General features: G+C 44.3%; 1 protein-coding gene across 1 annotated transcript in view; it reads right to left on the bottom strand.

Moving 5' to 3' along the window:
• Elovl2 (ELOVL fatty acid elongase 2) overlaps positions 1–22,282 on the bottom strand; it is a 42,705-nt gene that overhangs the window by 5,903 nt on the left and 14,520 nt on the right. Inside the window, exons 2-5 of the mRNA XM_050142256.1 lie at positions 8,644–8,707; positions 6,318–6,505; positions 3,591–3,668; positions 1,851–2,022 (exon numbers count right to left, since the gene is read on the bottom strand). Coding sequence (XP_049998213.1) covers positions 1,851–2,022; positions 3,591–3,668; positions 6,318–6,505; positions 8,644–8,707 — 502 coding nt within the window. The remainder of the gene's footprint in view (positions 1–1,850; positions 2,023–3,590; positions 3,669–6,317; positions 6,506–8,643; positions 8,708–22,282) is intronic.

Below are 22,282 nucleotides of genomic sequence, written 5' to 3'. Positions count from 1 at the left end.
CAAAAGGAACAGCGTGATGCATACAGTAAGTTTTCAGCAAATACTGGCCAGTATGTGCTAGGACGCTTGGGTTTCTAGGGAAACAAACACTTTGAAGTACTCAGCAGTGCAAGATGAGTGACATTTACTTTCTCATCTGGGTTCTCATTTCTGAGTAGCTCTGTACTTATAATTTTTGTCATTATCTTGGAGATATGGCCCACAAATATTCACAGGACCATCTCTGAATGTCTAATGAAACTATTAACACTGAAAAAAATCCTCAAACGCCTGCTCCTCTGACACTCGCTCATCTTCCTCCACGTCCACAGGGAGCCTGTCATGAGTCAAAGGCCATCTGTCTTCTGTGCAGTTTCTTCCCTTGCACTACAGTTTGCACTTGACAGCCAGGGGATAGCATGCAACTCAGTGATGGGTCTACTTAAAGATCTTTCAACTTAACGACAGGATCAAATGATAGACATTTGGCGGAAGCCGTTTTTTGAGCCTTGAGTGCTGGCCTCTAGTAGCAGTGGTCTAGCACTCTCTCTGGATGGTGGGTGACATAGGGCACCCAGGAGATGAGGCCACTTTGCACATGTCCTGTACTGCGGCTGTGGGGTGCTCAGCAGGCTAAGCACATCACATAAGCCCAACTCCTAAGAAAAATACAGGTGTGTGCCACCACACCCATTTTAAGCTTTCTCCGAGTCACTCAATTGGACCTGGTTTGGGGGTACCAGTGATGGAGCGTCCTTGTACATACTAAGCCAGTGCTCCACTGGTGATTACACACTCGACTCTAAAATCCTTTTCTCCTGTTTTGTCCTAATTTTTGCCTTTTTTTTTTTTTTTTTTTTTTTTTGAGACCGGGTTTCACCGTAGTTTTAGAGCCTGTCCTGGAACTAGCTCTTGTAGACCAGGCTGGCCTCGGACTCAGAGATCCGCCTGCCTCTGCCTCCTGAGTGCTGGGATTAAAGGTGTGCACCACCACCACCCAGCTTGTCCTAATTTTTCATAGAATATTTTCAAATTCATGGGAACATGGTTTAAATAAAAGCACTGATCTCTTTAGTTCACACAGGAGCATCCTACCCACTCACTATGGGCTGTGGAGTCAATGTAAGCAGAGGTCATCAACTGCTTATAGTCATCATAAAGCAGGGTCAAAACAAGACCCCACAGTGTTCCAGCAAAGCCAGGGTCAACACAACCCACAGAGCTGCGGCTCCATGCAAAGTATGTGGTATCAATGAGCACACTAGTTTATTCCATGTGTCATGTATGTGGTGTACACAGGCAGACATGAACGTGTGCTCTAAGACAGGAGGATCCAGCCATGCTGCAGCTCCTCCTACACCAGTCTGCTAAGTGCCAGGACTGCAGGTGTGCAGGTGTGCACATCACATCCAGTTTAAAATCTCTTTCTGGAGTTCTCATTTCTAAAAAAGGCAAAAGCTATTTGCTTTGGTGCAGAGAGCGCTTAGTTTTCAGAATGTGAAGCCGAGACTCCCTAAGAGCTGAAATGATGGATGTGTATTACGTGTGGTGGTGGCTGTGGCAGGTGCTGTCTGATGTGGCAAGGGTCACCTTCTATGAAGTCAGGTGGCTCTGGCCAAGGCCTGTGCCTCTCTGCCCATCTGACAATTGGTGCAATTAAATATTTTTTTAATTTAAGGTCTTGCTCAGATTTTTCCAACATAAAAACCCAGAAACCCAATAAGCCACCAGCAAATGTGCTTTCTGCGGTGCCAAGGGCACCACTTTAGGGGTCCCCATCACTCCTAATGAGCGCATACTGGGTGGACTAAGAGGTGCACCAGTGCTCTTGTGGGACTCGTGTCACAGAACCGAGTTAGCAAAAGACTTACTTTGACCACAAGGTATCCAGTTCAGAACACACCACCAGATGTTAAACATCGAGGCGTGGTGATAGACATGAAGAAAGGTGATCTGACTGGTCTTTTTTCGAAGAACAAAGAAAATCGTGTCCAGGAACTCCACTAGTTTGGAGAAGTAGTACCACCACAAGACCTTGGCTACCTACAACAAATTCAAGAGGGAAAAGGTGACAGTGTCCCCTACCCGGGGTACCCCCGCTCTGCCCCTTGCGCAGCATCCTGCCTCCCTCTGTGCTTCCTTCAGACCGCAGAGTGCTGCTTCTCTGCTCTCTCCATGCAGTCTCCCCTCTCAGCTGAAGGACGGGGTACTGTTCCCAAACACGCGTCCAATCGTGGTTCTGTTCATCATTCCCCACCTAAGGACAGGCTCTTCTCCTTTCCTTTCCATCGGCATCCTGCAGGGCTTCTATGTACCCTAAAAGCGGTCTCTTCAGCCTGTGTGGGCACTGAATCTCCCTCCCCCCTATGTCAAACACTCTTCCTGCCTTGGATCACATTTTAAATGTGCCTCAGATGGCACCTTTTAGTACGTGGTGTGAATCACCACAAGTGGATGCTCTCTTGCTCAGGTGACGTTTTACAAAGAGATGCATCTTGTCTCTGATTCTACCGTGATTTACAGTTTTCTCTGGTAGGGAATTTTTCGTCCTTGTGTATTTGGAAATTCACATAGAAAGACATGATGTTATGTTTAATTATTTTCCTTAATTTCTTTCTGCAGTGACTTGGTGCAGCAACCTTTGAAAGGGAGCAGTGAGACTCCTTTTCTTTTTAAGATATAATCTCCTGTGATCCTTTTAAAACCCGCACTCCGTGTGTTTCTGCTCATTGCAGGCAGTGTTCTTTCTGTGTCCTGGATAGTCAGTGAGAGGGAGTCTTTCAAGGTGGTTCCTGTAACCATGTATAACCCCAATAGTCATGCACAGCTCCTTTGCTGAGGGCCACAGCATCATTCTAAACACACTCCCTAACCCTTATCGGGAGCTGGCCTTGACCCGAGAACCCTCCTCCCTTCTGGTAGATAGCAACTCTTTAAAGTCAAGCTCAGCATCCTGGTCTGTCACAGACTAAAGGGGCCTTTTCTACAGGTAAGACAGATGAAATTGGGTCTCTTTCATAAGGTTCATCATGACATTTCTAATTTACATCTATGATTACTGGGTTTAATTTTCACTACTTTGTGCCTCACTGATAAAAGGTACCAAGCCACATAGCTAACACAGACATTATGGGCTAATATAAGTTGTAAATGTTAATAAGAAGCCTGAGCTAATAAGCCAACCAGTTGATAATGTAGACCTCTGTGTGTTTCTTTAGGGCTGAACAGCTGTGGGACCAGGTGGGACAGGAACCTCTGTCAACGAATGGTGTCAACGTGGACAACTACATCCACATAAAACCTGAGAGAACTTGGGGAGTAATTCTAGACACAAAATAAGAGTAAGCATGGCTTCTTGGTAGCATTTTCTCAGGTGGGATCTTATTGCAAGTGCACCTCATTTAAGAGAGGCTTCCTGATTCAGCTTTAGAGGCAAAAACCTTACAGCTCTTTTAAGAGGCCCCCACCAAACACTTAAACAGTGTTTATGAGTAGCCGACAGCAGGCTTCTTGACATGTCTGTCACTAAGGCTTTCCATCAGACCCAGACACTCTCTATGTAATCCCAGATTCTAGCTGTACAGGGGAAGGAAACACGTCTCAGGACTCACCCGGATGTCACCTTCTCCTGCACTGTCCAGATTCTGACACTGCAGGTTGTAGCCTCCTTCCCAGCTGGAGAGGATGAGCTGCCAAAGCATGGAAGAAGGGAAAGAAGATCAACACAAGAATGTGACAGTGCTCAACAGTCTGACCAGCTTCTGCTCAGAGTGGGGGCAGAAGTGCCCAGGATCTGACCGTTTGTCCTCAAGCGTCAGCAAGGGGCTAGCTCCTGCTGCTGCACAGAAGCCATGCTCCTGTCCCTCCACACACTGCGCTTCTAACCATTCAGACTAGAGCTTCCATACCTTTAGTACGAATTAGTGAGCTGTCTTAGAATTATAAACAAATGGAGGAAAACTACACTAAAATATTGTCTCAATAAATTTATAAAATGAGCATTATAATTTTATAGATGTTAAAGGGTGTCAGAAAGTTCTTAAAACATGCTCTTCACTGTATCTGTGCTACTTGATAATCAAAGTGTGTGATTGACACCTACCTTCCTCATTATTCTCTAATAAAGAGCTGCCGCTTTTTAAAAGCCCATCATCTAGCCACCCTTGTCCCACTCCCAGGAGGCCCGAGCATCAGTAGTCCCTGATGAGTGACTCTGCTCCGGCTGCACAGCTAAGCAGTGGTGGCATCGTCACTAGAACTCAGAGCTCCTGACTCATTCTTTTCTAGTCTTTCTATGACAAGAGAAAACAAATTATTAAATTCCCCATTGAAAATTCTACTAAAGTGGCTCTCTCCCTGCAACAATGTAAAATTCTAGAATATAAGGTTTTCCAGGCAAATACCTAGAACTTACTTCTGCCCTTACAATACTGATAACTAAGTAACTAATGTTTGGAAGCTTGGGTTCCTCTTCACAGTTCTGATGTAGTTCGAGTATTTCTTGTCTAACAACACCAGCTTTAGGTAATGTAAATATAACGGAAGGTTCTGAGGACAAATGAGTCCAGTGAAAGCAGAACATTTGGGATTTCCCAATGTACTCCTGTCTTGAGTCAGGTCCCAGCAGCCTCCTGGGCTTTATGCTCCTGTCCTAAGCTCCCCACTTGTGGCATTTTGGGGGGGGGGGTGCTGGTACATTTTTTTAGACTAAGAAAGATATGTTGCCCATAAATACAATTGAATACATCTGCAGGATGAAAGCTGTACTTGATGGGTTAAGCATATATTTTCTATAGTAACAGTACAACTGTGGGGTAACCCCTTAGTGAACTGGGCAGACTCTGTTTGCCCAGGGCATGTCCTGTATTAAGCAGATTTTTCAGGCTGTCGCCAGTTCCGTGGTACCTATCTAACCACATAGTAACTGTGTAGCAGAATTAAGCAGCAAGCCTTAGGAAGCTGCCTTCTGGTCTATTCATAATCCTCTAACTGGGTTACATACCAAAGCCATCTAACCTTTGTACTGAAGGAATTAAACAAGGTTGTCAGTAAGATTAACGCGAAGCTACTGTGGACTGAATAACTCTAAAGCTCACTTAGAATCCACCGGCTGCAGCCCAGCTTCATCACCTAGCCCAGCTACTTGCAGCTGCAGCCCGTGAAGCTGTGCGCTCAGTCTCCTGGGACACTGATTCCAGCCTTGCTCCTCATCAACAAAGGTCTCTTTCCTTTCAGTCTTGTGAAGAAGCTAAATCTAACTGAGTGTGGTAACACACGTCTTTAATCCCAGTACTTGGGAGGTGAATGGATCTCTGTGAGTTCATGGCCAAACTGGTCTACATAGTGAGTTCCAGGATGTCAGAGCTTCATAAAGAAAGCCTGTCTCAAGAAAAAAAGAAACTAAACCCATGCTTTATCTGGCCAGCTCACACCTAGCATGCTAAGCACACTTTAGTGAAGAACCTAGAACTGTCTTTTAGTGTCAGAAAACTTAGTGTGTCGCCTGTGATGTGATGCTGAAACTTTACATGGCATTCCTCATCACAAATCCTTCCCATCAACGCTTTGTTTTGGTCACTATGGCAACAGCTAATGGCCATTATTAAAATGGTGCATACTAGCTAACACATGAATTAAAGTCAGGGTAAGAAAGCAACATTTTTAGATAAAGATTTGCAGTCTTTTAAAATTTAAAAACAGCAGGAAAAAAAAGTCCTGCTTATGTCATTACTAGCCATTTGTAACCTTTATGGATGGTTTTATCCTAATTTTCCCTTAAAATAATTGTTTTTGTCCCGTTTATTCCTTTATTTTTGCCAAAGGGAGTTGAATACTACTCTAGCTTTCTCTTTGTATTATGACAGGAACTCTTGGTTGTTTTAGGCAAAGCAACCATTTTACTTCTTCCTGTGGTTCAGTGCTTCAAAGGGTTGAGTCAAAAACCTGGTAGGCAGTTAGAGCCAACACATGTCGACTCAGGCTTGCTAGCAGTCTAGACTGGGTGGGACTCTCCCAAGGAACTAACTGCATGGGAATCATTTAATGCATTTAAGTCAGGACCATAAGGTATGAAAGAGAAGAAAAGTATGCGACACGGTCTTCAAAAGGCCTTTCAAACTAAATCATGGTTATAGCTTTAATTTGGCTAAGAACTATAGAAACAGGCCTGCATTCAAGTCAGAAACAAGCACTTTGGCCTCTTTGGAAAGGAAAAGGAAGAGGACCAATGTGTGAACAGCTTTCTTGGGTTCTTACAGAGGGTTCCATGGTGGACACAGGTCTGGAAAGCTGCACCTGACCAGTTCTCAAATCAAATACTCACAGCAATACACACTCACCTCCACCAGCATATATGCAGAAAGAAGTGTGATTCCGAGGTTATACAAGGTAAGGATTCCCCTGAGAGAAAGAGCAGGCCTGTTCTTCATGTATTTGTTACCCAGCCATATTGAGAGCAGGTATATAATGGTAAGAATGAAGGTTGGGAGATAAGAGTCCAACAGGAACCACCCTCGAACTCGAGAATCTGGAAAGAAATGCATAAGGTGAGGATCCCGAGGGGCAAGGCTCCCACGCAGTTAGTAACACTGACACACGCTCGTCCATGGCGGGAGGTTCCAGGGTCCCCGGTGGATAGCGGTTTCCTGTCCTCACTCACCATTTGAGAAGCATTCACATACCAGCTCAAGCAGCTTCTCCCTGAGCAAATCCACAGACACCCTGGTTCTTTCTCTAGACCTCAGCAACCTCAGCATTGGGATTTTTCTTACTAAGTTGGGAACATCCACCTTTTCACTTAAAGGAGGAAGTTTATGGTTTTCTTTGCAGTACCAAATTGCCAGTACCAGTGCTCTTGCACCTAAGTAAAGCTTTCATACAAAGCCCTATGCTGCTGCATAGTTTCCATAACCAGAGAGCTAGCAAATGACTAACGGTTGGGTAGATAGATACACATGGAAATACTGGACAAAGGGAAAATCCAAGTTCCAGACAGGGCAGAGAGTATGTAATTTTAAACACACAAATAGTTACTTCTGGAATTTTCCATTTAATTTTTGGGACTATAGTAGATTGTGGGTATCAGGAACTACAGGAACAAAACCTCAGCTATGATGCTGAGTTAAGCACCTATAATCTTTATTGTTTGTCATGCTGCCATCCATACATGATCATAACTGCTGCAACTAAAACATGGGATCAAGTGTTCCTGTACTGTTTCTTTGGTACCTGAATAAATAGAGTTACTCTTCGTCTGTGTCTGGCATATCCCACGGGCTACTGATAGGGTGTGCATAATAAGATCAGCAAAGATTGGGGATGCTGCTGAGGTCACTAGGTGTGACAGTCACTCTAAGTGCAGGTGGCCTATAGGAAGGGACAAGGATCTTGATGGGACTGTAGTAAACCGATTCAGTGGTCAGAGTGTTGGTTTCTAATCTCGCTGCTACAAAGGGAGGATCCACTGGATGGCTGCGGCACGGTGAACAACTGCAATCTCCCCGTAATTAATCCCATGTGTCTACATTCATTCCAGCTCCCACTAACCTACTGACAGCAAAGTTTACTGTGAACTTAGTTCACGGAGATCAAAGTTTAACTCTCTGCTGAGAGAAACAGAAAGCTGTGGTCCCCAAGAATTCACGGCTCCAATGGCATCCTGCCTAAGAAAGAGGCCATGCCCTCTACTCTGGGCCAGTGTTTCCTCACCTCAATAGAGTTGTAAGTAGGGAATGCAGAGATTACGGACAGACACTGCTAGCCCACCACAAAGATCCTCAAGGGGAAAGAAAGGAGAACTCCACCCAAGCTGCAGTTCCTATTAAAACAACAGAAGTCACCATTCACTTAGACTAGGTCTCAGAGTCTCAGTGAAAACTGGGAAGAGATCCAAATAATGTCCAAATTTATGCAAAGGCTGTGAGAAGTGGGAAGACCGCAGTCCCTCCTTCCTGTCTTTAGTTTTGAGAAAACCGCTTGTAGAAACCAAGGATTTCCCACAGGCTTGTCAAACAACCAGGCTCAAGTGAAGTAAAATATTTGTCCTCTCTAGTGAGAATATCAGTCCTCTGTCCCCAGAGCTGTTTATGCCCTGTGACAGTTGGCAAACAGGATCGTGGCTCCTGCTTTTAAGAGACAAGCAGCCATAGGAAGCCTGTGCAGGACAGAAATGGGGAGACTAGAGTAACGAGGTGCAATAGAGAGAAAACCACCCAAGAGAGCCCACAGCTGGTGTCTCCAAGCGGAGGAGCTGACCAGAGAAGAAAGAGGAGGACATAGCAGAAACAAATTCCAGGCATAGGGAAATGGTAAACAAAACAAGTTTACATGAGGAGTCAAAAGATGTCTGGAGTGGCTGTGTCCATGTGAGTAAGGAAGACGAGCTTTGGCTAGAGGCTGACAGATGATGGAGAAAGCACAGGGACCACCAGCGTTCATAGCTGATACCTTGGAGGAAATTTACATTTCACCTGCCCCTCCATCCCAGGAGACACAGCAAGGCAGACGAAATGCAGTCTGTTATTCTGGGAAAGGGGCACCTTGTGCAAGGCAGTTTACAGTCCATAAGGACAGATGGCACACACTGTTTCCAGAACCCCAGAGACAGCAATCCTTTCCTACAAGCAAATGGTATTCTTCCTGCATGTTCCCAAGCAGGCCACTTACCTCGTGGTCCAAACATGTTGTCCAAGAAAGCATTAACTTCATTATCAAAGGCCTTCAGATGCTCCTAAAAGAGAGGGGATAGATTAAGCAGGTTTTTCCTTTTTTAAACTCTCAAGCCGTCATCACCAACCTGTAGCTGCGAAATGGGTGGGGGCCTCAGCTTGCGGGAATATGACTACAGACTTTAGAGTGGCCAGGAAGCACAGCCTTGTCGTACCCAGTTTGCAAAGACTGTGGAGGAAACAACCCCTCTTGTCTCTCTTCAGGTAAGAAGAGTCCCAAAACAGATGGTGGATTCAGACGGGGTCACATGCCTCAATTCCAGTCACCTCTAGAATGCTTACTGGCCAACCTGTTCCCTAAGCAGCTACCGGGGTTGTCATGAAAGCTGCTGCAGGGAATGGGGAGTCTGTGTCTCTAGGACATAGACAGTTCTCAGCAGATCTCTGTTTAGCTTTCAAGGAGGCTTACTTTTCCAGTCTGGACAGAAAGTGAACATTATATCGAGCTGTTTTCTATTCCCTTTATGTTTGCACATCAGCGCCAATTAACAGTAAAGAATGTTACCTGGGTGTCTTGGGTTAATTCTTGTCATACAAACTCAGACTGGGGCAAGCTGTTGCTAGGCATCTTATGGTGAACACAATGGCTACCACCATCCTGCCCTGCCCCTGCCCTTGCCTGTCTGCCCAGAACAATCTCCTACCCCTACACAAAGTCTGGAACACCTTTTCAAGCAATGGGGGAGGGATGAAGACTGAGCAGGATCCAGGATTCTGGGCAGAAATTTCAGGTGAAGACTTTGGTGACTGCAGGTGTGATGGCCTCACGACAGCCTCATGTAGAATGAGCTCCAGATGCATAGTGGAGTGTCACGACCCCCATAGCACCTCCTGCTCAGACTCTCTGACAGGCCAGGCTCAGGAGAACTGAGGCTCTGGCATCTGAGGCTTGGGCTGTTGACACCTAGTACTATTCACTCTTTGATCCTGAAATTTCGAGAAAAAAGATGGGTCTTTAGTACCCTGAGGAAGCTTGGGAGGGAGGCTGTGGAATAGATGGCACTCATGAGCAACCCACTCCAGCTAGCCAGTGAGTTAGGGACTTTATCTTTCTGATTTCATAACATCCCTGTAAAAAGTGTTTTGCTAAGTCAAGCCTGACTCTGGAGACCACTGTTTTATCTTTAGCTTCCATGTGGGGCATCTCAGAACTCCAGACTTGAGAAAGGGCAGTGACGTGACATCTTGGAGCAACAGAATGTCAGCTGTATGGCTGTTGATGCGCAGTCTGTGCCAGACACCCCATTCTCCAACAGATAAGAATATTAACCTCACAGACGGACTCAAGGCAGTTGCCACACCATGAACAAATTTGAACTTTTTGGTTTGTTTGCTCAGGTTCAAAATCCATTAAATCTAGAGAGCTAAGAAAGCTCACAAACTCATTACTGATGTGAAGTTGCAGAAATGTACTTACAACATGAAAACAAAACACAGGAAGACAGGAAGAGAGAGTAGAGAAGGAAAAGGAATAAAAGGGAGCCCAGTCTTTCATTCCTTGCCATTCACTAAACACTGACGCCAGTGCTATGTTAGATGCCAAGTTCAAAGTCACCGTACACAGTCCTCATCTGCATAGAGTTCTCAGTTGAGAGAGTGCTCACAATTCCAGGGCTAAAAACATTATGAGGCTCTCAGAGCTGGACTGGGAAATAGCGAAGGTTTTAATTTAGATATCCGTGAGAAACACCAGAAAGAGACGGGCCTCCTGCTGAATTCTGACCCTCAGGAGAGATAGGCATTCAGGAGAGTCACAGATGCAAGCACACCCAGGTATGGCTCGTCCAGGAAACAGTGACAGCCAGGGTCTCTAGGGACTCAAATGGTAGAAATGCAGGTCATGCTGGGAAAATAAACTACAGTGGTAGAAAGCAGATCGGGTTTGAGGATTGCAGGAGAAAGGTACCCTTCAAAAACCAGGGCTAAATGAGGACACTTGCACATTCACATAAAGAAAATCCGCAGCCAGCAAGACTGCTTCAGAGGATACTGAAGATGTCTTCAGGCTAAAGGAAAATGATATTATATGGAAAGTAGGGTTGGAGGAAGCCACAGGCACCACAAGTGATTCTAACTAAAGAGCACGCTCAGCAACCTGGGCTGCTCACCCAGTCATGTCTACCATTAACACAGCACCCCCTGTGCCACCTCCACCACCATATTCACCTCCGTGAGCAGCTAGGGGCAGCACTGCCTAACACCTGCTTCTACTTGGCTGGCAGCTCCACCACACAGGTTACAGAAATTTAGTAACTTTCTTGGGACATGCCCTCAGCCTAGCCACTGGCTTCTGTCAGCACTTGGGGAACAAGAAAGAGTAAACTTAGTGTTTTGCCACTGTGGTGCCAAATGAATGCCCACCCATCTCTAACTGCGCCAATTAGGGGGTCAAGTCAAACCAGACTATCTCAAATGGAGGCTCTTTTCTGGTCTGTTCCAGAAAGCTACTGTTTCTGGGAATAGTGCCACATCTCGAGCACCTCACTGGCCTGGGTTTGCCTCCAAAAAAGGCTTCATTACATTTGGCTGCTACCATGACAATAAAGAGCCATTCTGTAGAAGCAGAGGCAGAAGGCCAGGAGAGATGAGCCCCATCCTGCCCTGTGAATACAAGACTGGAGATCTTTCCTGCCTCTCCTTCCTCTTCATTCTATTTCCCCTTCGTCTTCCTCTTCCATACCTCTGTCTTTTGTCTTAGGCATTTTATAGGTGTGTACTGTGTATGTGCATGCATGCACACACACACCCATACACACACAGACATGTATGCAGATGACAGAGGGACAGAGGACAACTTGTAGAAATCAGGTGGTTCTCTCTACCAGACAGGGCCCAGCTATCAAACTCAGGTTGTCAGGCCTGGCAGCAAGCACCTTTGCCTGCTAAGCCATCTCACTGGCTCTATTTTGTAGATTTTAGCTTTTTCTTATGGTAGCATTATATTATATTTTAAAAAGTGACTCAGAATCTTGGTAAGTTTTTTTATTAGCAGAATTTTTAAAGATGGTTTAAAGATAAGCATTTTTACCAGAAGTTCACTGCTTTTCAAAACAAGCACATTAAGACACAAAACAGATGGTTACATTTGAGTGTAACACTGTAAAAAATCTTTACTTTTCTTTTTACGTGTTTCCAAATACAGTAATGCCAAAAAATACAGTGACAGCAAACCAGGAAGTGGGGTGTGACTCCAGAGCCAGAAAGTTCCCAAGAGCCTCAAGTCAGAGCTAAGCTATAGGGAACTCAGGAGGAGGAGATGTGCCCTCAGGGACAAGGGACTGTGGAGCACATCTTTACCTAGGATCTAGGGCTCTAGACGACTGTCAAGTGCAGTCTGTCGGCTAACTCCTGGAGATTATTCTTACCCATCTCCCACTCAGTGGACTAAGCAAGGTAAGCCAAGGGCTATTGTATGCAAATAACGCCGACCCCTTGACATCCAGCTGGCCATTCCAAGAGGTTTTGGTGGTGCCCTGCTATACAGATCAGGCTGACCTGGAACTTGGAGTTCCCTCACCTCTGTGTCCTGAGAACAGTGACCTGCACTGTCACACTTGGCTCGAGAACTAGCATTCTTACTTGGCATAAAATGTGGAGAATTTTAGAAAGTCAAATAATTGCTATTAACTTCTTTGGCTGCCTGGGCCAGATTCAGTGACCTCCAGCGTTTCTGAGCCTCCCTGTGACCATGTCCTCATGTGCACTCTGCTCCAGGCAAGCCTCACTAAGGAGTAAGCCTGTTGCGCCTCACGCTTCCCTGTGCCGCTGCCTGGACTCTGCTTGCCTGGATGCCTCTGGAGTACATTTTGTTTTCCTCTATTTCCCTTCTCCCAAACTATTCAAAAGCCTCTTTGTCCGGAACACACACACTAGGCACTAGGTACTTGAGAATTTTTCTCCAGTCACCCTAGGACTGGGGTTAGCAAACGCTATGGCTCCACTTCTGCCCTCTCCCCTTTGACAACACTCTCATCCAGGTTTGACTGCAGAAGGACTGGATTTAGGAATTTGTCTTTGGCAAGTGAAGAGTAGGTCAGAGAGGAGAGATGCACCGCAGGATCTTCAGCCAAGCATCAGAGCAGCAGGCTGTGTTAAATTAAGGAATGGAAACTGCCAACGAGGCAAGCTCTGAACAAACAAAAATGTATTTCCAGGATCAGGAACTGAACCCAGGGTTTTCTAGATTCGTGGCAAGCCCTCTACTATTCAACAATGTCTACGGCTCCCTGTCTTTTTACTCTAGATGTTATAGCCATCAATGTTCAGCATAATCTCAATAATGGGCTTTAAAGAACAGTTTAGAGGCGTGTGACCGGGCACGTATGCATCCCTCCATCTGCTTCTGTCTGCATGTGTTAGAGAGGGAAGACTGGCTCTCTCTTGCTGTCAGCAAGCTCTGTGAACAGGTAGGACAGTGCACTTTGCACAAGAACCCAAGCAATGTTCTAAAATGTATTCAGTCTAGAGAGGTTGACTGATGGAGTGGCCAGACACTGCCCTCTGAGTGTAGAACACAGGACGCCAAGGAGTCATGTCAAGGGTAGCAAGGCTCTCTTTCCCAGAATCCCCATACCTGCTCCTCTGGGAGCATGAGCAGAGAGAAAACAGTACTCAAGAAGAGAAGGAGACCTAGAAGAGTGCAGCATGTTCAAAGCCCCAGCACTGGAGCAGCCTAGGAAGGAGGATAGTCAAGTGTAAGGCCAGCCTAAGCTACATAGCAAAACTCTGCCCAAAGGAGGAAAAGAAAATAATGTACTTATATTTACAAAGACACTGATTTTGCAAGAAAGGAATATTTTACAATCTAAGAACAACAACAACAACAAAAAGGATGCAGGCTTTTCCTCACCCTCCATAGAACACTGCAAGCCATCTGTTATCGAGGACTCTAGAACCAGTACCCAGAAGAGTCAGGAGCACTGGGCAGGGTAACAGCTTGTCAACACAGCAGAGTGCAGCACCAAACAGCATCCATAGATGGAGGAGACTGTGGACATGGTGCCTGCCCAGCAAAGGGTGTCACAAAGCATCAGGCCAAAGTCAGCCAAGCCTAACCTTTGTGGCCTCCTTCAAAGAACTGATCTGGTACATGTGCCTCTGGGCACAGAGTACTGGAGGGAATTTTTGAAAGCTGGGAGTAAGAACAGGTGAAACCTAAATTACACACACCCAGGGTCACAAGTTCACACCAAGAGGCTATCCATAGAGTGCAGGATGGCGCTTGATTATCACAGGCACGCTAAGTTGAGCTTACTAATGTACTTAGTGCCACTTGGGGGCATCATGCACAGTGGGTGAGCGCTCTTCCACCAAGCAACAGCCCTAGCCAAAAGCAGACTTCAAAATACATTCATAAGACAGAAATGATTTATGCATTAACTCAGCAGTTAAAGGTATTTTATAAAATATATGTCATAAAAATGAATATACTATATTAGTTTCTTTTTAGTCAATTTAAAAGTCATGGCTCTTTACCGGCTATCAGAGAAATATGAATTAGAGCTAAGGTGGCGCTCCTCCTCACCCGAGTCAGAATGGTCTTTAAGAAAATCACAGATGCTGGTGAGGCTACACTGTTGATGGGTATAAACTAGTTCAGCCACTGTGGGAGTCAGTATGGTGATTTCTCAGCAAAACAAAACTAGAGCCACCAAATGACCCAGCTTCAAGACTTCCGGAACTTTCGAGCCAGCATTGTCACAGAGATCCAGGCACACAGTGTTCACTGCAGTACTTACTACTCACACGGCGGAGTTATAGAAGCCATCCTGGTGTCCAACAACAGAAGAGAGAACTTAAAAACACATAGAATATGTGTAGAATGACCTTTTCTAGCAATAATAAAGAACAAAGTTGTTTGCAAAGAAATGAATGTAACTGGAGATAACAATCATATTAAGCGAACAAACCCAAACTTGGAAAACCAAAAATTAATGTTTTCTTGTTATGGTAGATTTTACATACATATGTAAAACTGTTTATACACACATGATAAGAAAATAGAAGTGAGACTTTAGGAAAAGAAGGCAATTAGAAGAAGGAGGAGGTGGGCTGAGATGGGAGAACAGGGAGGATGAGGGGGATGTTCAATGTATGATGTATGCATGTATGAAAATGTCCTTATGTAGCACAGTGAATATAAACAATGAAATCAATTTAAATAATTAGAAAATGCATATAATTGAAAAAAAGTTAAGGTCTTCCCTCCAAGAGAATGGGTAAAAAACATTTTTCTTATTAAACAGTTTTATCTTATTAAACAATATTAAATAAATCCCCTTAATGTTAATTGTGTAAAATGAGATCCACTACACATTAAACAAGGAGCCCCAGTTGCACAATCAGCAATTCTATTAGGTCAAAATCTCTGTCACAGCCATCACGACTTCTGCTTCCACAGGAAGTGTAAGCTAATATAAAACTCCTGCAGATCAAGCCAAAGCCAGACTCTGTCCTCACAACAGTCAGGACAACTGCAGTTCCGTGTCTTAGGGACACGGAAGAATGAGGCTCTTTCACAAGCAGCAGCACAATGAAAGGGAATTGTGTTCGCATGTGCTCTGGTTGTCAAGTGCTGAGCAGAGGGGAAGCAGGTCGGCGCTTCTCATGGACAAGTGCTATCCCTTTGAGTATGAAACAAAGCAAAGCTTCTAATGATTTCATGGGAAAATATGGGCCAGATTTTATTCCTAATTTTCCAAACAAAGGTTTGCATTATTTACAGATAGAGCTATATATTATAAAGATATCTACAGCATTTCAATATTTTTTAATAAAGTAAGATGTATTTTAACTGCTACTTCCTACAAGAGAATGCAAGAGCCATGTGGTTGATCTAGTTGGTATTTTCCCTTAAGCTGTGAGACCAACTCATAAAGGACTCTGTTGAGGAATAGGTTCTAGCCATGCTGAATGAAACCCTTAGACACATTCTTCTGTTGGCAGCGTATCATCACTAGAGTGGCAGCTGACCCCTCGCTGCCGTCTTTGCTAGAAGGTGAAGGAGTGGGTACACCTCTCCCTTAGCTTTTCCAGTATCAGGTGAGAGCCATTAATGGTTATTAAGAGGACTGCAGACCATCAAAAGGCAGAATGAGCTTGGGCTGTGGGTGCAAAGACTGGGAATTTCATTCTCTTTGGCTTCTGTGACAGAGACTGCAAGCTAGCTTCAGGTACTCAGCTCCCACCGATTTAAGCATCATAAGGATGTTAACAGTTCATGTTCATTTGTTCAATACTAGTAAATCATTAGGCAATGAGGCCAATGGACATGCCCTTTAGGGAAGAGAAGGGAAGGAAGTGGTGTCAAAGTGTCTGTCTATAGATGTTGGGAGCAGAAGACAGAAGTATTATGCTGCACACAGTAACAAAGCCAATGCCTTTGCTAACATATAGTCAAAATAATATAAATACAAGACTTTGATCCTTGTTTTCAGAATTCAGCAACATCAGAAATTCTGTTTTGGTTTCCTCTTGGCTCCTGTTCCAATGAAACCTTACTACCCCTTTTCTTACTACCAATATTTCTATCATTAGGCAGTAGAAATCACTTTTAGTACAAAATGATCCCAATTAAATGCAATCATTTTATACCTCTTATTCAGTCTCTGGAGGCTTTTTAAAATTACCGTTCAAAAGTTATTAAGTGTTATGAGTAAATGCTCTCTGGGGCCCTGTGAGGCTTGAAGTTTTAAAGAGACAATCTAATAAGGGTTTGTTCTCCCATCCTCTTGTTCTTTCTTCTTTTCCAGGCTCAAAGTTGGTAGGAAGAGTGTCAGATTCATACAAAAAGAACTCTGAGATACTGCTGACCAAATATTGGCAAGCTGCAAGCATGAAATTATCATGGATTTTGAAACAAAAATACAAAACTCACAAAAGGAACCTTGACCTAATTAATGATTTATGTGGAGAGAGGCTGGTTAACATGAAATGCCTGATAAGTTTGTTCCCCAATCCCACAGGCAAATGTTTCAATTTCCCACCTAGATATTCCAGAAGTATCAATACATGGCCTTCCTCTGTACCTGCATCTTAGAAATTCAGAGAAGAGAGGGCCTCCCACCGTGGGAAGAGAGAAGACTTCTGTGGTCAGCAACTACAGATGTCTTTGCAGACTTTCAGTGGCCTGCATAGATCCCATCACACTCCCTCCTTCACCAATCACAAGGGAAAGTCTGTATGTTCTAATTTTCTTCAAAGTGCTAAGTAAAAACAGCTTTATAATAAAAGTCTAGCTGTTCAAAGCCACATGTATAAGAGAGTACAACCAAACTCCTTTTTTAAAGTGTGTGCCTCAATATGTTCCCTAGAGAAACTACTAAAAGCTATCTGATTTCTACAAAATAAATATTATACTAATTGATATATCATGATTTTTTGGTTTTGAAAATATTTTCTAGGCAGAATTCTTTATCTAATTTTTCAACTCTCAAAACTTACTTTTCAAATATCTATCAGTTACAGCATGAAATTACTGCGGTTAACACAGCTATGAAAGCTTTGTAGTGTTTTTTCTTCACCTTGTAAAAGAGAAAATAGAATAAACCCAGCGATGTCAACAGGTGGTGGTGACAGACCTGGGAGGGAGGAGGGAGAACCTTGCCTGACTCTTCCTTCAGCAGAAACACTTTCAGGACTGGGAGCTTTTTTGGTGACAATTTAGTCTGATCAATGTTCTAGTTTTTTCTCCAATAGAGTAAAATTAGTCTCTGGAGAAGCAAGGACTGGAAGTTTCCATCTGACTGGGTAATAAAAATGTGTGTGGGGTTTAGGCATGTTAGAAAAGTCACAGAAAGAGATATTAGAATGAATGCGTTCTCAAATCACTGCTGGTGTAGAAAGAGAAAGTCTAACTTACTTGTGTGGCTTTAAAGCAGCCTGAGGGGTGAAAACGTAGGTGGCTGCAGCAGCCAGCATCAAGCCTGGCAGAGATGTCAGGGTGAAGCTTGGTTGGGGTTGCAATGGTCCACCGTGGGTATCTGGAATCTGATTTTAAGTAGGGAGCCTCCTTTGCTGTACTGACAAACAGGCACTGTGGGAAGATGCAGCTGTCTACTGCACTGTTGACATGTCCACAGTGTCTCTAGTACTTGGGTCCTCTGTCTACTAAAAGACTTAGGAAGAAAGCCCTGGCAACAGCCACAGAAGACAGCCATGCAGTGCTTACTCAGAGTCGCTCTTCACCAAGCTGTTCTCTAGTTCATAGACTCCTCTAATGGAGGAACCACTCAACTTCAAAGAAAGTCACCTGACCATGCCAACCATGGTTACTCCTCCCCAGGTAATATCATTCAGAGTAAAGCCTATCTATAGAAGACTCTCAGCTCACACGCACTTAATGCGAAGTCAGGATGCAAAAGGCTGCAATGTCTCATATATTAAATAAAATCCTACTTAGTCACATGGCCTTTCCCAATTCCACAGAAACCTTACAGACAGATGCTTCACTATGACACTGATGATCACTGCAACAAGGCAGGGAGCACCAGCGCAGGACCCAGGAGCCCCAGGCTCTTCTCTGGATGCTCACGAGTGAAAGCTGTGTGGCCTTGGACTTCAGTTATCTATGCCTCCTTCCTGTGGCAGTGGAAGTAGCTGCTGCTAAAGTATTTCTCACCAGAACAGGATTTTTTATTAAGAGTTCATGAACACTAATGTACACACAACACCCACCTCCACCTTACAGTCACTAAGGGAAGGACACGTGTACTGTCATTCACACCAACTTCTAACATTGCTGGTGGACCCATCACACCTGTCCGGAAATGAAAACTCAAATGACAGGATTATCACCAGTCTGCAGACATCGGGGCATTCCAAGTGAACTTTACATGTAGTATTACCACTAGAGCTAAAATTTACATTCAGTTTTGTACTTTGAATTAATTTATAATCAATAAATAAAAATTGTATGTTAAGAGTGTGTGACATGCTTTGAAATATACATACACTTTTTAAGAGGCCAAGTCGAATCAACTTATACATTCTCTTACCACTTTTTTTGTGGTGCAAACACCTAAAATCTCTATTTTAGGAATTCCCAAGTACGTAATTATTAACTACCATGAATGCGTCATTCGGCAATCTCTAAAGTCCTACACTTTACATTGCTAACCTTATAACAACAAAGCCAAAACTGAGAAATTTTTGGTATGAATGCTTAAGCATTTCTTAAACTTTCCTTTCAAAAATATATTTTTGAAATGTAACTTTAAAAATATGAAAATGTCAATTTTATTATACTTTCTCTTTTCATACAAACTATAATTTGGGCCTAAGAATTAGCTGTGAAACATACAGTTTTGTTATGAATAGAACGAGCTCACAAAGGAGGGATTTATGAATAACGTTGTCACTGACTTATGTTGTATATGCACAGGTCAGAGGATGGCTTACGGGGTCAGTTCTCTCCTTCTTCCTCATGGGCTCCAGGGATCCTGCTCATGTTGTCAAGGTTGACAGCAAGTGTCATAACCTGCTGAGCTATCTCACTGGCCCTGGGATGATGTTTTTAAATGCCAGACAGAAATGGAAACTGCTTATGGACAGTTACAATTCACAGACATCTAATTCAGCTTCCCACCCAAAGCTGGAAATGACTGCGCTCCACCAAAGCTGACGGTAATCCCCCTAACTCAGGAAAACCCCAGGAGCACATTCCCTTTCCAGGGCTTCTCATCCACCAAGAGCTGCAGCGCTCCTCTCTCCCCTTCTGTCATGACTTGTACATCCCATTCTTCTTGCTGGAGTCACACAAACAGCACTTTTCTTCCGCATGGGGACTACTGGGCTGTTTGGAGAGGAGGCAGTTCAGCTTAGTTCCTGCCTTTGCAGCCAATCAGCTCCAAAAGTTCTGCCCCCCCCCCTCCCCCGGCCCCTCTCCACTTCTCAGTGATCCAACCCAGCTTTCCTTGCCGTTGCAGTAGTCCATGTGGGTCTCAACCCCCTTGGGGTCGCATATCAGACATTTACATCATGATTTACAACAGTAGCAAGATTACAGTTCAGAAGTAGCAGCAAAACAATTTTATGGTTGGGGGTCACCCCAACATGAGGAACTGTATTAAAGGGTCTCAGTGTTAGGAAGGCTGAGAACCGCTGCTCTAGAACATTCTCTTCAGTTTTTTTTTTTTTTTTTTTTTTAGACAATATCTCACTATGTAATCCAGGCTGACCTCAAACTTAAGATCTTCCTGCCTCCACCTCCAGAATTCCAGGATTTTGGACAAGTGTCACCATGCCTGACCAGCATTTTGCTCTCAGTTCTCTCTAGCTGTCAACAATGTAAGGGAGCACTCTCAGAACCACCAACTCTCTTACTCTAAACACCGCATTTCTATTGGTAGAACCAATCCCATTTTCCTGAGCCTAACATTCTTCCTTCAAATGGACCAACTAGGACCAGGCATGGGGCAGGGGCAAGACACACATTGTGCTCACACCATCAAGCAAATGGCAGCTACAGAGCTGCCCTGGAACTCCACTGCTTCTCTTAGAGGAAGGGTCTTCCTCAGGGATTTGGTTCCTAGCTTTGGCTGGATGCAGCATTTTAACTCCATAGTAGATTAAGATCCGCTATTCTAGAAAAGCACATCCATATCTTCTGTGATCAGCCATGGCCTCACTTCATTTCTCCAAGCCTTATGCTTACCAAGGAGGGCTTACAGCCGACTAGAAGCAAGCATGGTTCCAGCCCAGAGCAACCATCTCATCCGACAGGTCGGGTGCCCCTGCAATGCACTATGGCTGGAGGATTTGCTCTCCTTCCCACATTTTCCCTGCCGAGTAAAGTGAGACTCCCATGTTAGCTACTTAGAGCTGTCATGATCCTACTTCCTATAGTTTGCTCATTTTAAGACAAGGTATCAAAAACTCCTAATTAGGAGTTACTGTCACTTAGGTCCTCATTGTATTATAGGGCACACATAGAGTTGATAACAGGAACACTGAATGAAAGTGGCTATGGTATGTTCACACACAGTACTGGTGTAATACAGGCCACCTATACAGCCATGCACCTATTCTGAAAGACAGGCATTGCTGTTCCTGCTTGACAAGCAAGATGATGCTTCAGCAAGGAAACTACCCTGCTCCACTCACAGCAATGAGCAGCTGTTGTCTATAGGAATGCCAGTTCTTCTCACCACCCGTCCATGTGTGGTTTTGGGGGACAGTCTTGAATTGGGTATGTGTGAGATGGTCACCTGAACGACAGAGGACACAGCATGGCAGGCTATGTGTCCCTATAAAGAATAAGAATGGATGTGGCTTTCACATGAAGAGCATACTCTTGGCGAAAACAATCTGATTGGTCCCTTCATTCTCTAGGAGATGAAAATAAACACCTCACAACAGCGTGGCTGGAAGATTAAACAACTTCATGTGTGTAAACCATCTATGACAGTTCAAGACACAAAGTTGATACGGAAGAGATAGGCATTAAGTGTTCTGCATTTTCAAATCCCAGTGTGGGCCACACTGTCTCTGCCTTACAACTCCACTGCCACCCTAGCTGAGCATTAAGGATAGGAAAGGAATATCCTTTAATTAGCAGCCTCTCTCAAAAGTGATAACCTTCTTCTATTATTTTAACAACTTAATAATAAATTGTGTGTGTGTGTGTGTGTGTAGGATGAGTGTGTTGGAATATGCATGCCCATGGTGCTGTGTGGAGGTCAGAGGACAACTTTACAGAGTCATTTCTCTTCTCCCCCCTTACATGGGTTCTGGGAATTGAACTCTGGTCATCAGGGTTGTGTGACAAGTGCTTTTACCTGCTGAGCCCTCAACAGTGATGATGGCCTTCTTAACAATTAAAAGAGGAAATGCAGCCGTGTAACAAGGAGAGGCAGGCATTCCAATTGAAGTGTTTTGTTGTTTTATTTCTTTTTATTATTTTTTTTTGGTGCTGACATCAAATCCAGGGTTCTGTGCCTGGCATGTAAGTGTTCTACCACAATACACATTTCCAGTTCCCCAATTTAACTGGAGAAGGCAGTCTCAAGACCAACACTGAGTGGAAAAGTTAGTTGTGGAAGAGAGGAGAGAAAACATGACTTCCCTGACATAAATTCAAAGTTGTAAAGCACAAATATTTATGCAATGTGATTTGAACACAAAAGTTCTCTTTGCTCCACGGCACTCCTCTGTGGTGCTAGAACAAAAAAAGCTTGCCTGGGGATCAGAGTGTGGAGCAAGCCACTAGTTAGCCTTAGAGGCCAGACAGTGGTGGCACACACATTTAATCCCCAGCACTCAGGAGGCAGAGGCAGGATCTAGTTAAAGGCCGCACTAGGCTACACTAGATTGATCCAGTCTCAAAGAGAAACAGAGTCAGGCAGTGGTAGCTCACACTTTTAATATCAGTACTTAGGAGTCACACCCTTTAATCCAGCACTGGGGAGGTGGAGACAGGAAAGGGTGTGGCTGGGAGGAGAGAATGTAAGGCGGGAAGGAGACAGGAGGAGCTCACATTCAGTCTGAGGACTTTGTAGGGACAGGATACCCCATTCAGTCTGAGAATTTCGTAGAGGTAAGAACTTGTGGCTGGCTTCTCTGCTTCTCTGATCTTTCAG

This window comes from Alexandromys fortis, unplaced genomic scaffold, assembly GCF_014885135.2.
Source record: "Alexandromys fortis isolate MF-2015 unplaced genomic scaffold, M_Fortis_MF-2015_v1.1 scaffold_5, whole genome shotgun sequence".
In the NCBI taxonomy this organism is placed as follows: Eukaryota; Metazoa; Chordata; class Mammalia; order Rodentia; family Cricetidae; genus Alexandromys; species Alexandromys fortis.
Note: the sequence above shows the minus strand (reverse complement) of the source record. Positions and strands in the feature narration are given on the sequence as shown.